This window comes from Entelurus aequoreus, linkage group LG24 (assembly GCF_033978785.1).
Source record: "Entelurus aequoreus isolate RoL-2023_Sb linkage group LG24, RoL_Eaeq_v1.1, whole genome shotgun sequence".
Lineage (NCBI taxonomy): Eukaryota > Metazoa > Chordata > Actinopteri > Syngnathiformes > Syngnathidae > Entelurus > Entelurus aequoreus.
Window position 1 is genome coordinate 15868646 of NC_084754.1, and position 13273 is coordinate 15881918.

Consider the following 13273-nt stretch of genomic DNA (forward strand, 5'->3'; position numbering starts at 1 on the left):
ATTGCTCTGTAAAAGTCGGAATGTGTCGGGTGAGACGAGGATGGTTTGTTGTGATCCTAATATGCAGACCACAGCGGGAGGCAGCGTGAAGGTAAAAAGGTATGTAACGTTTAAACCATAAATTAACAAAAGGGAAAGGAAGAGGAAATGGCTATCCAAAACGAAAGTAAAACTGAACTGGCTACAAAGTAAACAGAAACAGAATGCTGGACAACAGCAAAAACTTACGGCGTCCACAAAGTACATCCGGATATGACACGACAATCAACAATGTAAATAGCCTTGCTTGCTAACACAAAGGTGCGCGGAATAACGCTCAAAGGGAGACATGAAACTGCTACAGGAAAACACCAACAAAACAGGAAGTGCCACCAAAATAACAGCGCAAGACAAGAACTAAAGCACTACACACAGGAAAACACCAACAAACTCAAAATAAGGCACGACGACCTGATGGAGTTTAATTTTTTAACGTTTTCTGCTGGTGGTGTGCCTCCGGATTTTTCAATGTCTAAAAATGTGCCTTGCCTCAAAAAAGGTTGAAAAACACTGATGTATACAATATATTGTATAGAAAATAATGAATACTAATAAGTCACAAATTGCAAGATGATATTAAAGGCCTACTGAAACCCACTACTACCGACCACGCAGTCTGATAGTTTATATGTCAATGATGAAATCTTAACATTGCAACACATGCCAATACGGCCGGGTTAACTTATAAAGTGAATTTTAAATTTCCCGGGAAACTTCCGCTTGAAAACGTCTAGGTATGATGACGTTTGCGCGTGACGTCAATGGTTGAAGCGGAAGTATTGGGACACATTGTATCCCAATACAAACAGCTCTGTTTTCATCGCAAAATTCCACAGTATTCTGGACTTCTGTGTTGGTGAATCTTTTGCAATTTGTTTAATGAACAATGGAGACTCCAAAGAAGAAAGCTGTAGGTGGGATCGGTGTATTAGCGGCTGGCTGCAGCAACACAACCAGGAGGACTTTGAGTTGGATAGCAGACGCGCTATCCGACGCTAGCCGCCGACCGCATCAATGATCGGGTGAAGTCCTTTGTCGCGCCGTCGATCGCTGGAACGCAGGTGAGCACGGGTGTTGATGAGCAGATGAGGGCTGGCGTAGGTGGAGCGCTAATGTTTTTATCATAGCTCTGACGAGGTCCCGTAGCTAAGTTAGCTTCAATGGCGTCGTTAGCAACAGCATTGCTAGGCTTCGACAGGCACTACATCATGTAGTTACAGGTCCAGTGTTTGGTTCGGTGTCTCCTGATAGTAGTATTGTTGATCTTCTGTCTATCCTTCCACTCAGGGGCTTATTTCTTTTGTTTCTATCTGCATTTAAGCACTATGCTATCACGTTAGCTCCGTAGCTAAAGTGCTTCACCGATGTATTGTCGTGGAGATAAAAGTCACTGTGAATGTCCATTTCGCGTTCTCGACTCTCATTTTCAAGAGGATATAGTATCCGAGGTGGTTTAAAATACAAATCCGTGATCCACAATAGAAAAAGGAGAACGTGTGGAATCCAATGAACCCTTGTACCTAAGTTACGGTCAGAGCGAAAAAAGATACGTCCTACACTGCACTCTAGTCCTTCACTCTCACGTTTCTCATCCAGAAATCTTTCATCCTTGCTCAAATTAATGGGGTAATCGTCGCTTTCTCGGTCTGAATCGCTCTCGCTGCTGGTGTAAACAATGGGGAAATGTGAGGAGCCCGTCAACCTGCGACGTCACGCTACTTCCGGTACAGGCAAGGCTTTTTTTATCAGCGACCAAAAGTTGCAAAATTTATCGTAGATGTTCTCTAATAAATCCTTTCAGCAAAAATATGGCAATATCGCGAAATGATCAAGTATGACACATAAAATGGATCCGCTATCCCCGTTGAAATAAAAAAAAATTCATTTCAGTAGGCCTTTAATAAGTTTTATGATCGGGTGAAAGGTGGTCTATGTGAAGTGAGGTGTCAATGCTGTGTGTTCGGTATTCTAAAATATAGAAAAGAAGTGAGAAGGCTTGTTTTGTTGGCTCGTGTCCATGCACACGAGACCACTATCAGTCCAAACTCAGGTTTACTCTACTCTGTGCCTCCTGCTGTTCATTGCATGGCAACAAAACATGTCCTCCGGTCTCAGAGAGTCCGGTGACGGACATCAATATCACCAACAGGGTTGACGTGGGTTGAGGTGAGGTCGGACTTTCCCACCTCACCTCGCAACAGGAATGATGGCTCTGGCCCCCTCCCAACATCACCTGTGGTTTTAACATCCATCTGTTCCGAATTATTATCCCCGCTCAGGATTTATAGCTCCGTGGCACTCCTGAGAGCCACTGAAGCAGGAACGGTGATGAACTTCAAGACAACTTTTGGAAAAAGTACTGGCTTTGGAGTTAAACGTTCCACAAGTATTTGACAAGTGTGACAATCAAATTGTTTATTTTCCTTTCGGAGGCAGCAAGTGGTATTGGTTGAGACTTGTGTTGCCGTGTCAGAGATAAAAATAGACTTTTTGCGAAGCCAGACGTTTGACAGCAGCAGTGTTTTCCATTCTGCATGGCGCTCATTTCAGGAAGTGAGACAGAAGAGGCGTCTTAGAGGAGCCTCTTCTCTTTTGTGGACGTTTCCCGCTACTTTTCAGTGTTCCACAGAGAAAGACACAACTTTGGAAGTGGATTATCATAAAAGCTCGTACTACCACAAACCACCTGGTTTCTCAGTTATGGAACGCTGCAGTCAGACCCGGCACATTCCGACTAATGTTCTCGTGAAAACACATTTTTTTGAAAGGCACGTCAGCTTTTGTTTTTGTCATGGGACACTGGCGAGGATGTGACCTTTTCAGGAATCTCCGAGTGAATTAGCAGGATGGAGACAGGAACAACTTTGTCGAAACCACAAAATCAGGATTTGATTCTTAGATATAATCTTTCAGCAATGACATCATTGCTTTTCTGCATATTTCCCTATTTTTTGAACCCAAAAAGAAACAAAAAGTCCATCTTATAGTGACTTTCCAGTTAGGGGTGTTTCCTTTAGCTCTAATACAGAATTGAAGTATACTGCAATACGGCACCATCCAGCGTTGCAGGAGCTTCCATTTCCATCTATCCATCCATTTTCCTACACTTATCCAAGGTCGGGTCGCGGGGGCAGCAGCCTAAACAGAGAAACCCGGACTTTCCTCTCCCCAGCAACTTCGTCCAGCTCCTCCCGGGGGATCCTGAGGTGTTCCCAGGCCAGCCAGGAGACATAGTCTTCCCAACAGGTCCTGGGTCTTACCTGTGGCCTCCTACCGGTCGGACGTGCCCAAAACACCTCCCTAGGGAGGCGTTCGGGTGGCATCCTGACCAGAAACCCGAACCCGCTCATCTGGCTCCTCTCGATGTGGAGGAGCAGCATCTTTACTTTGAGCTCCTCTCGGATGGCAGAGCTTCTCACCCTATCTCTAAGGGAGAGCCCCACCACCCGGCGGAGGAAACTCATTTCGGCCGCTTGTACCCGTGATCTTGTCCTTTCGGTCATAACGCAAAGCTCATGACCATAGGTGAGGATGGGAACGTAGATCGACCGGTAAATTGAAAGCTTTGCCTTCCGGCTCAGCTTCTTCTTGTTTGGATTTGGATTTGTCTTGTTTGATTCATATTGCCGTGTGGAGGCCAACTTGCTCTCACTTCCCATTTGACTGCTGATTGGTCAGCTGCTGCATGCTGTCAATCATGGTCTCGTTGGCAATGGCTTGTGAGCGATCTAAAGGCACAAGCTTCAGCCTACGCGGTCGTTTTCCGCATGGCACTAGTGTTTGACTTGTCTCCATTCAATAGCGTATCTTTATTTTTGGACGTTTAAAAGTGCAGGAGATAAAAACTGCTTTCTGAAAAAGTGCATGTCCTACCAAGCCACCGTCCGTTTGGGTTTTGTTTTGGCGTCTTTGGCTGGCGTTGAGGCTGCTTCGGCGTGGTGCAAAATGACTGTGCTGTGCTCTAGCTGCCTGGCAAGGACCACTACATAATCAGTCATATTTTTGATGAGTTGTTTCTTTGTCGTCCACTATTTCTTCTTGGCACTCTCCATCGCACTCACTTTCTCTGTTCCGGTGTTTGAAAAGTAGGGTTGTGTCGATCTCTAGCTGTGGGCTGTTACAGGCGGGGACCAGATGTTGGCTGTTTTGGATTGCACCCAAATGAAAATGGGATTTTATTCCATATTAACCCTCGACTTTTCAATAAACTACTGCCTTCAAACGTATGCATTGACTCAGTAATCATCTCCCACTTCAGTCTAATATTATTTTACTGTATTACTTTTCTTTCTAAAATAAAATAGTGTTACTTTTACTGTACATACTAACCATAAACACTAGTTAACACTTTCGGTTCCAGCTCAGCAAAGAGAGCTGAAATACTGTTTTCTGTGAATCTTAGAATCAGCGCTCTCAACCTACTTGGGATTGATTGGACTAACGCAGATCTGCTGTTCTAGAACCCGACACTCAAGAGTTTACCATCTTAGGGTAAATCAACTCAGACTTCAGGAAATCCATTGAACATCCAGGAAAATGTAAAATCTCAATTATGCAATACAAAGACCTACCTCACTAGAACCAAATAAACATTTGTTATGATTGTAAAGTCGAAATCTACTCAACGTTCCCTATCTTATAAATTTGGCAGAGCAATTCTATGAATCTACATCGCTGCATCCACTAGGTCAGCGGTTCTTAAACTTTGTGCCACCTCAGAAAACACTTCCTAGCAGGCACGAGACATTGATACAACATTGTTCATACATGCATGTCCTTTAAAACTGACTTGGAAACAACGTTGCAAAATAGTTTCAAAAATAGTATTAATTGAAACAACGTTGATGTGCAACGTTGGATCCACGTTGTTGGTTGGGAAATTACCAAATTTCAAAGGTCAAATCAACATAGCAAACTGACATTGAATAAACGTTGTCAAAAAGCATGTTGTTTCAACGTTGTATTTGTGTTGTAGAGTAATGGTTGGAAAAATGACCAAATTTCAATGGTCAAATCGACATCAGAACCCAACATTGATTAAACGTCGTCAAAAAGCACGTTGTTTCAATGTTAGGTTTGAGTTGCTCAACGTCAGGACCTAATTCAACAAGTTCTCAATGTTGTTTTAATGTCTTGTGCCGGCTGGTTTAGCTCTCGAAGTACCACCATAATGACCAACAATAAAATCCAGTAGCAAAGTAGGCCTAAGTATTCATTTAAAACACGGCATATATTTTATTTAACAAATATATCTAATATTTTTGACCACTGCAACATTACACACAGTTTGAACAGTAACACTGCGATAACGGCTCGTCATTACAATATTTAATTAAGTAATTATTTGGCAAATCCCTAGATCAGGGGTCGGCAACCCAAAATGTTGAAAGAGCCATATTGGACCAAAAATACAAAAACAAATCTGTCTGGAGCCGCAAAAAATTAAAAGCCATATTACGTACAGATAGTGTGTCAAGAGATATACATTTAAAGGACTTAAAGGAAACTAAATGACCTCAAATATACCTACAAATGAGGCATAATGATGCAATATGTACATATAGCTAGCCTAAATAGCATGTTAGCATCGATTAGCTAGCATTAATGCAGTAACCAAATATGTCTGATTAGCACTCCACACAAGTCAATAACATCAACAAAACTCACCTTTGTGCCTTCACGCACCACGTTAACAGTTGGGTGGACAAAATGAGACAGAAAAAGAAGTGGCATAAAACACGTCCTAGAAAGTCGGAGAAAGTTATACATGGAAACAAACTAAGGTGAGTTCAAGGACCGCCAAAATTAGTAGGACAAAACGGCGCTCGCCAAATACTCGAATCAGTGAAGCATGTTTAATATAAACACTGTGTTATAACAATTAGTGTCATGTTTGTCCTCCTACAGAAACCATATTAAAACAAAAAATATATTTTTTCCCCTCATCTTTTTCCATTTTTCATACATTTTTGAAAAAGCTCCAGAGAGCCACTAGGGCGGCGCTAAAGAGCCGCATGCGGCTCTAGAGCCGCGGGTTGCCGACCCCTGCCCTAGATGGAGCCCCCCTGCACTAGATAGTAAATCATCTGAGAAAGTAGTCTCTGCTTCATGTTTTAAAAAACGGAACTAAAAAAAAAAGCACATCAGACAATAACAGAGTCTGGAAAGCTAAAGTTTGTCTTGTTTTCTGTTGTGGAGCACACCTCCCGCCACCTGAACAGTGTTTTCCCCTCGGCCATCAGGCACATGAACAATAACAAGATCTGATAGCTCAGTTATTCTATTCTGTGCTATATGTGTTTTATGTTGCACGATTGCACCAAGTAAAATTCCTAGTTTGTGAACCCGTTCTCAAACAATGGCAATAAAAACTATTCTGATTCTGATTCTGATTCTGGAGAAACAATAAAGTGAACTTCCTCCGTTCTTGTGGTGGCTCATAGGTGCTCAACTTAACTCGGATATACATAACCAAGCACCAGAGGGATGTGGTGCCACTGATAGAAAAGTATGCAGAGGAGTGGCAGGAGACGGGAAGCCCCATCTACCGGCCCATGTGGTGGCTCAGTCCAGAAGACCCGCTCACCTTCGCCATCGACGACCAGTTCATGATTGGAGACGAGGTGACGTCATGATGGGAGCCTCCTTGAGTCACGTGTGCTTGCTTGAACGGGTTTGTGCCTGCTTTTAGGTTCTGGTGGCACCGGTGGTGGAGAAAGGGGCCGTGAGGAGGGACATTTATTTACCTGACGGGGGCTTCCAATGGCAGGACAGCCAGAACGCTCAGGTGTTCGATGGAGGGACGTTCCTGCAGGACTACCCTGTGCCCTTGGAGGCGGTGGGTCTTTTCTTTCGGCGAAGATGATTGTCTCCATTTCAGAAAAAAAAACTTGTGCTGTTCTAAACTTGCACTTTTTCCACAAAAGACCATTAACTGCCTCAAGGCCTTGTCTTGGAGCAGCATGTAGAAATATATCTTTATACTTGCACTTTATTCTAAGATGTCTTTGTTTTCCCTTTTTTAACAATGTTAATCAGTTTTACCTCTTGGCTGATTTTGAAATATTTGGACTTTTTGTTGTTGTTGTTGTTGCTGTCCTTTTGCGTACGTGGCCTGGAAGTCCAAGACGCTTACATTTCATGAAACAACTTATATGACAGAAAACAAGTTAAAGTTAAAGTACCACTGATAGTCACACACACAAAAGGTGTGGTAAAATTACCCTCTGCATTTGACCCATCAAGGGGATGGGTCAAATGCAGAAGATCACTCCTTAGTTTTTCTCCACTTCCTGCAATAGAACCTCCAATTTCTGAACTCGACCAATTTTTCTTCCGCTTCGAGGCTACCTCAGCAGTCCCCCCTTTCTTTAACTTACGTTTGACATTATGTATTTCCCCCGCGGGATAATACGAATTTCTCTTCTTTCATCTGTTTGTGTTTTCTCCGTATGTTTGATGTTCGGCTTTTCCGCCAGAATTGTGCCCTCATATGGGGAATTAAGGGTGTTTACCTATGCAAATTACGGAATTAAGGGTGTTTACATATGCATATTGGGGAAATAAGGGCGTGTTTTATGCAAATTATGATAGACACGCACGCGCTAACCATTTGGCATTCAGCAACTTAAGAACAGCAGGTGGGAACAATTTGGCCGTTTAAGAACACGTCATGAATTTGAATGGCCTCCTCTTAGGAAATCACTTAGGAAGAAAGATTAAGAGGAAAAGTTAGGAACTTATTTCTGAAAGGGCCCAATATTAATAAGAATTCCAACATAGCAGTCATTAGAAATCCCTCATTTACATCATCACAGCCATTTATAAAAAATTTAAGAAAACACATAAAAAAATTTAAAAAAAACATTTTTTAAAAATGAAAAGTTTTTGAAAAGAATTCGATTCGGAATTTTAAAAAAAACATTTATTTATGTAGTTTATTTTTTTTAAGAATACATTTTTAGAAATAAATTTTTTAGGCCATCTCTGCGCTTAATCGCTGCATGTATACATCATACTGTACACCAGCGGCCAAGAGGGGCTTCTGTAACCTGTAACTTTCATTCTAATTTTTGTAGCAAATAATATAATGCGAGAATCGGTTTTAATCGAGAATCGATTGGAAGTCGTTGGAAGATTCACATCCCTCGTAACTTGTTTTGCCTTTGGTTAACATGTTTTTTTGAAATTGTGAGGTATTTCATGAAATGTAAAAGGTTTTTAACGCACTTCCAGGCCATCGTATTATTAGTATGTAATCCGTGCGTTTACATACCTTGGTTGTTGTTGCATTTCAACAGTTTTTAATGTTATTAGCTGCTGCTGCTGCTGCTGTCTCTGTTGATAAGGAGGAGCCCATTGTTGCTTAAAATGAACCTGAATCTGACAAGAAGACCAAATGGACATGAAATGATGTTGAAAGGGGGTTTTATTGGGGGAAATTTAGGGGTACCTTGCTCACATGTTAAAAAAAAAAAAAAAAAAACGGCTTTTACTTGAATTTATTAGGCCAGAGTGCTGATATTTTTATGAATGTACCTCATCCCTTAAATTGTCACTGCTTTACATAATCACCCTTTAGCACTTATTCAACTTAATTTTACCTGGTTGACACCTGAATGTCCCATAGTACTGTAGGCACTGATATTGTAATCTTTGAATATATATCTGCCACGTTTGACCTTCTTATAACAACCTGCTGTAGCGAGGGGGCTCTCGCCGTCGCCTCCTTTGAATTTGTACTCGACTATTGCGTTGATATCTTGTTTCAGCTGTGCGAGAAAGGAAGATAACCTTACATCCTTTCTCACTGCTCACAAAAAAGACCATTTAACACAGTCTTATAAATACTTCAACAAAATAGATCCAATGCAAGAAAGAACCATAGGAAATCATGCAGTCTTTAATAATATTAGTGCTTATTTTTCTCTCCACGTTGGTGTCTCTCAGCACAACAGAGCACAATAACAAACATACAGTACTACCTCAATTTACACGTTTAGTTGGTTCTGTGACTCAAAACACTTGTATCTTAAATCAACATCACCCCTTGAAATGAATTGAAATCAATCAAACAGCACAATAAGAAAAACATACTTTTAAATAAGTAATAGTGTATGAAAACAATACAATAGAATGCACTACTAACAACTACAGTAATTTAATAAGAATACAGAATTTGCCTTTAAAAGTGGACTTCTACTGTAGCTTCTTCCAGCTGTTTGTCCGTCAAACACACCATCAGCAGCTTTTCCATAATTTTATACATAAATGTCCGCCGTTTAGATATTATTTCAACATTCTTGGCTGGTGTTAGACTCATTCTGCTTCAGTATCATGTAGACTCATGGTGATACGCTCTAATTGCTTCGTCATTCATGGTTTTGATGATTTATTTCCTTAATTCGCTGAATATCATCCACTTAAAGAGTAAGACCGGATGTTTTGGTCGGATCTTGCGTGGGTTCACTGTGACATTTGCCAACCAACTGCTTGTAACGCACATGTTTGCTGGCAACTTGCCACATAGCAGTTAGCCGAGAGACAGCTCTTATCTCAAAACACTTAAGTTGACGTACCACTGTATTGTTCAAAGAATATCTCGGTACACGGTCCATCATCGGTATCATTTCATGCTGAGACTTCTCGTGTTGGATCTCGTCTGATTGTGCAAAACTTGTTATAATCGCAATGCTGTTAGTTTTTCTGGCCATGATAGTATTGTATTGCATATTCTATAAATAGATGTACATTGCAATTGTAACCACTGTTTTACGTAATGCAGCCATGTAGTTCCATCCTATATTATACTTTTACCTGCAGTAGGGAAATGATTCATATGGACCCATTTCTGAATGAATCTGCCATTACAGGAGGAAGGGGGGTGGTTATCAATGTTGCAATGCAGTCTGCTGGAAATGATGGAAACATAGCAACTGATGCTGTGGTCAAAACAGGAATTGCCAAAAAAACACATTATAAGATATTCAACACTTGACTGCCAAACTGGAGGCTAAAGTGGATGGTGCACCCCAGCCTCCTCCTATCCCCCCTAATTTGTCACGTTTCATGTGGCAGGTAAATCGTGACGAATGGGGGCCATATAAATCCTCTTCCTACGGTCTATTGATGTATTTAACTACCCTGGAAATCACATCCATTGCTATCAATTGAACATTTATTTGACACCTGGACTAAATACTATACTATGATAGAAGTGATTGTGATGGTTCTATTCAAATGAACCTTTGCACAATGCCTTATGTGGCGTTTATGGATATTTTTATTTTTTTTCTTGGCTTGTTGGCGGTGATGATACAGACGGACTGAATATTTTACATTTTTCTGCAAGTAACCGTAAGTTTACTGTATCAACACTCAGGTCTACTGAAGCGTATCCAATCACCAAATGTCTTAGTGCAACACATTGATGTCTTAACCTCTCCTAGAGCTGAATGTACAGAAACTGTGATTTCCCCAACCCGAGCCACTCGCCGGAGGAGCTTTAATGCAGAAAACGCTGTTTTCACGTTTTGTTGATTGTTCGACTGGCTGAGCTGACATGATGACACATGTGCCTTAATTTAATCCAAGGAGCTGGATTATTTTTTTTTGCAGTATCAGCAATGTACAGATTACAATGACTGTGCCATTACAAGTGTTTTTTTGTTTGTTTTTGTGTCTCTCTTATGTAAATCAGAGGACTCTTTTGCAAATAAAGTTTACATTTTCTTACTACTTTGACTCCTACAATTTTATTTTATTTTTAAACAATAAATAAATAATCACTGGATTTTTGGATCTTCTCCTCCCTTTTTGCACAATACTGCAATTACTATGGGCCTGATCTACTAAAGGTTTGCATGCATTATGTGCAAAGCTGATCTACTAAGTTCATGCGCAGAGGATTGCGTCTCTTGAATGCAGTGGCGGGACGTGCATTTCCCACCTAGGCCTTCGGTGATGTCCAACTTCAAAGATTACCTCTCAAAATATCATCATTGATGTCACCACATGACCATTGCTGGAAAAATACTACACAGAAACACATTTACGCCCTACTGAGTATTGAATCACACATCAACCGTGTACAAAACGGGTTATTTTCTAGCGAAAACATATCTTATGTGTACTTCTGGGTTCTGTCAAAATTAAAATTGCAAAAAACATATTAAAAGTGAAAAAATAAAATATTTGAACTCACCCATAACTCAGTAGCACCCATTCCACGCCGTATAAGTCAGAGGTGCCCCTCGTCGTCGGCTTATTCGAGCGGAAATGGTGAGCATTAATCCCCATTTCATCGCCAGAACAGCTGAGCTAGCTTCCGGCGTTGGCCGACATCGTCTCACAAAATGTAGTTTCTCTTTAAATATCCTTCTTGAAAATGGCCTTGCAAATATATATCTGCCACCCAATCAACGTTTTGTTCTCCTTCTCTGCTATCCCGGTATGGCTACGGCGCAACACTTCCTGCTTCCTGCTAAATTGAAACTTGTGATTGGATACTCACTTTGGAATGACACGTGTGTATCCAATCACAGTCTCGTTAACATCAGGCTACTTGGATAGGCTACTGTCAACAACTCGTGATCTGATTGGCTATCGCAACTGTCTATCAACTGTATGTCCCCGCATTGTTGATTCTGAAGGCCTCGGGCAGATTTGGTACAGCATGGCAACATAAGCTAGCTGAATTCTGATTGGATACAAGCTAAAACTAAAAACAACAGCACTGGAACGAGCACAATATGACATGAAGAGAATATGAATACTTTTAGATATTTAGGGAAAGTAAATAAAAAAATAATTGTATCTTTAATTCTGATCATGATTTCTGGTTATGTTAGGCCAGCAGAGAAGGGCTTGCTGGCCCTAACGGCACACCACTGCTTGAATGTTGAAAAAAGAGAGTGCAATTCTCTCAATGTCTTCATCAATATACATAATATTTTTTCTGATTATCAGAAGGCCCACAATACTGGGAGGAGGATGTACAAATACAACCATTCAGTCCTCACAAGGTGATTTATCAAGACTAGAACTGTTCTGACCCTTGTTTTGCATCTATATTTAGTTTGGAATGTTTGTGTAAACTGGCACAAATGTCTGTAAAAAAGGAGGCGATTGCGCTGCAAAGACAAACAATGGACAGAGAATATTCCTACGTGTGTTTTTGGACTGTCATTAAATACAAATATTAGTCGTTTCATCTGTGCAGCAATGAAATGTTCACATCTTGTAGCTGCTGGATGACTTGCCTTGGATTTCCACTGGATGTGTAATGACAGCTGAACAGTACCGCCACAGAACGGGCCCGTCATCATGTTGTGGCTTCGTCGTGGAGCGAAATAACGTGGACTTTTGCGAGATCTTGGCACTCCGCGTGTAATCACGTGATAAGGGGAGTTGTAGTAAAGCAAACCACAGTTTATTCACACACGCACACACACACATTCTTGTATTTGTTAGCTTCTTGAGACCTCCAAAAAATGCCTACCTCTTTAGGACCACCCTTTCTAGATATATAAATATTTGTATTTACAACATTAATAATATATACAAATTCAGCAAATATAAAAAAGGTAAGCTTTTAGTAAAAACACATTTTTAAAATGTTGTTTGTTATTACATATGTTGGTCAGAGGGGGAGCACTTCAAATTTTTACACACACTTGTTGTTTCATATGTTGACCAGAGGGGGAGCACTTTTAAAACCGACACACAGTCCATTTGAAAAATCCCTCCTTTTTGGGACCACCCTAATTTTGATAGATTTCACCACCAGGGGTGCAAATGAGACATTCTCTATTAGATTCAATGGTTTTCCTTATTGGGACCATGATTTATGTCCTAACTTGTTCACCCGTCCTCATATGGAAGGTACTGATGTCTCAACAAGGGTAGAAATACAAGAACACACACACACTCACACACACACACACACACACACCATTTCCCTGCTTTCCCGGTTGCCGTTTCAGCTGTTTTTTGACAAAGGCCCCCATTTCCCCATATAGCTGCCCGGGATATGCCTGCATATGATTTTTTAATTTTAGACCTCCAGATTTAGCATGTCCTCATCCATTTGTGTTACAGTGTTAAACTGCGTCTGAAAACCTTTGACTAGTTGACTTCATGTTCTTCGTGGAAGTGTAAAATACGATCCGCCTCGAAAACGGGGTATTTTATTTTGAAAGTAAACTGGATAATTAATTTTGTTTTTGTGCGTAAC

General features: G+C 40.9%; 1 protein-coding gene across 1 annotated transcript in view; it reads left to right on the forward strand.

The window, feature by feature from the left end:
• si:ch211-236l14.4 (SITS-binding protein) overlaps window positions 1-10719 on the forward strand; it is an 80643-nt gene extending 69924 nt beyond the window's left edge. Inside the window, exons 9-10 of the mRNA XM_062035583.1 lie at window positions 6483-6662; window positions 6731-10719. Coding sequence (XP_061891567.1) covers window positions 6483-6662; window positions 6731-6904 — 354 coding nt within the window. The 3' untranslated portion in view covers window positions 6905-10719. The remainder of the gene's footprint in view (window positions 1-6482; window positions 6663-6730) is intronic.
• Window positions 10720-13273: the final 2554 nt, after the last annotated feature.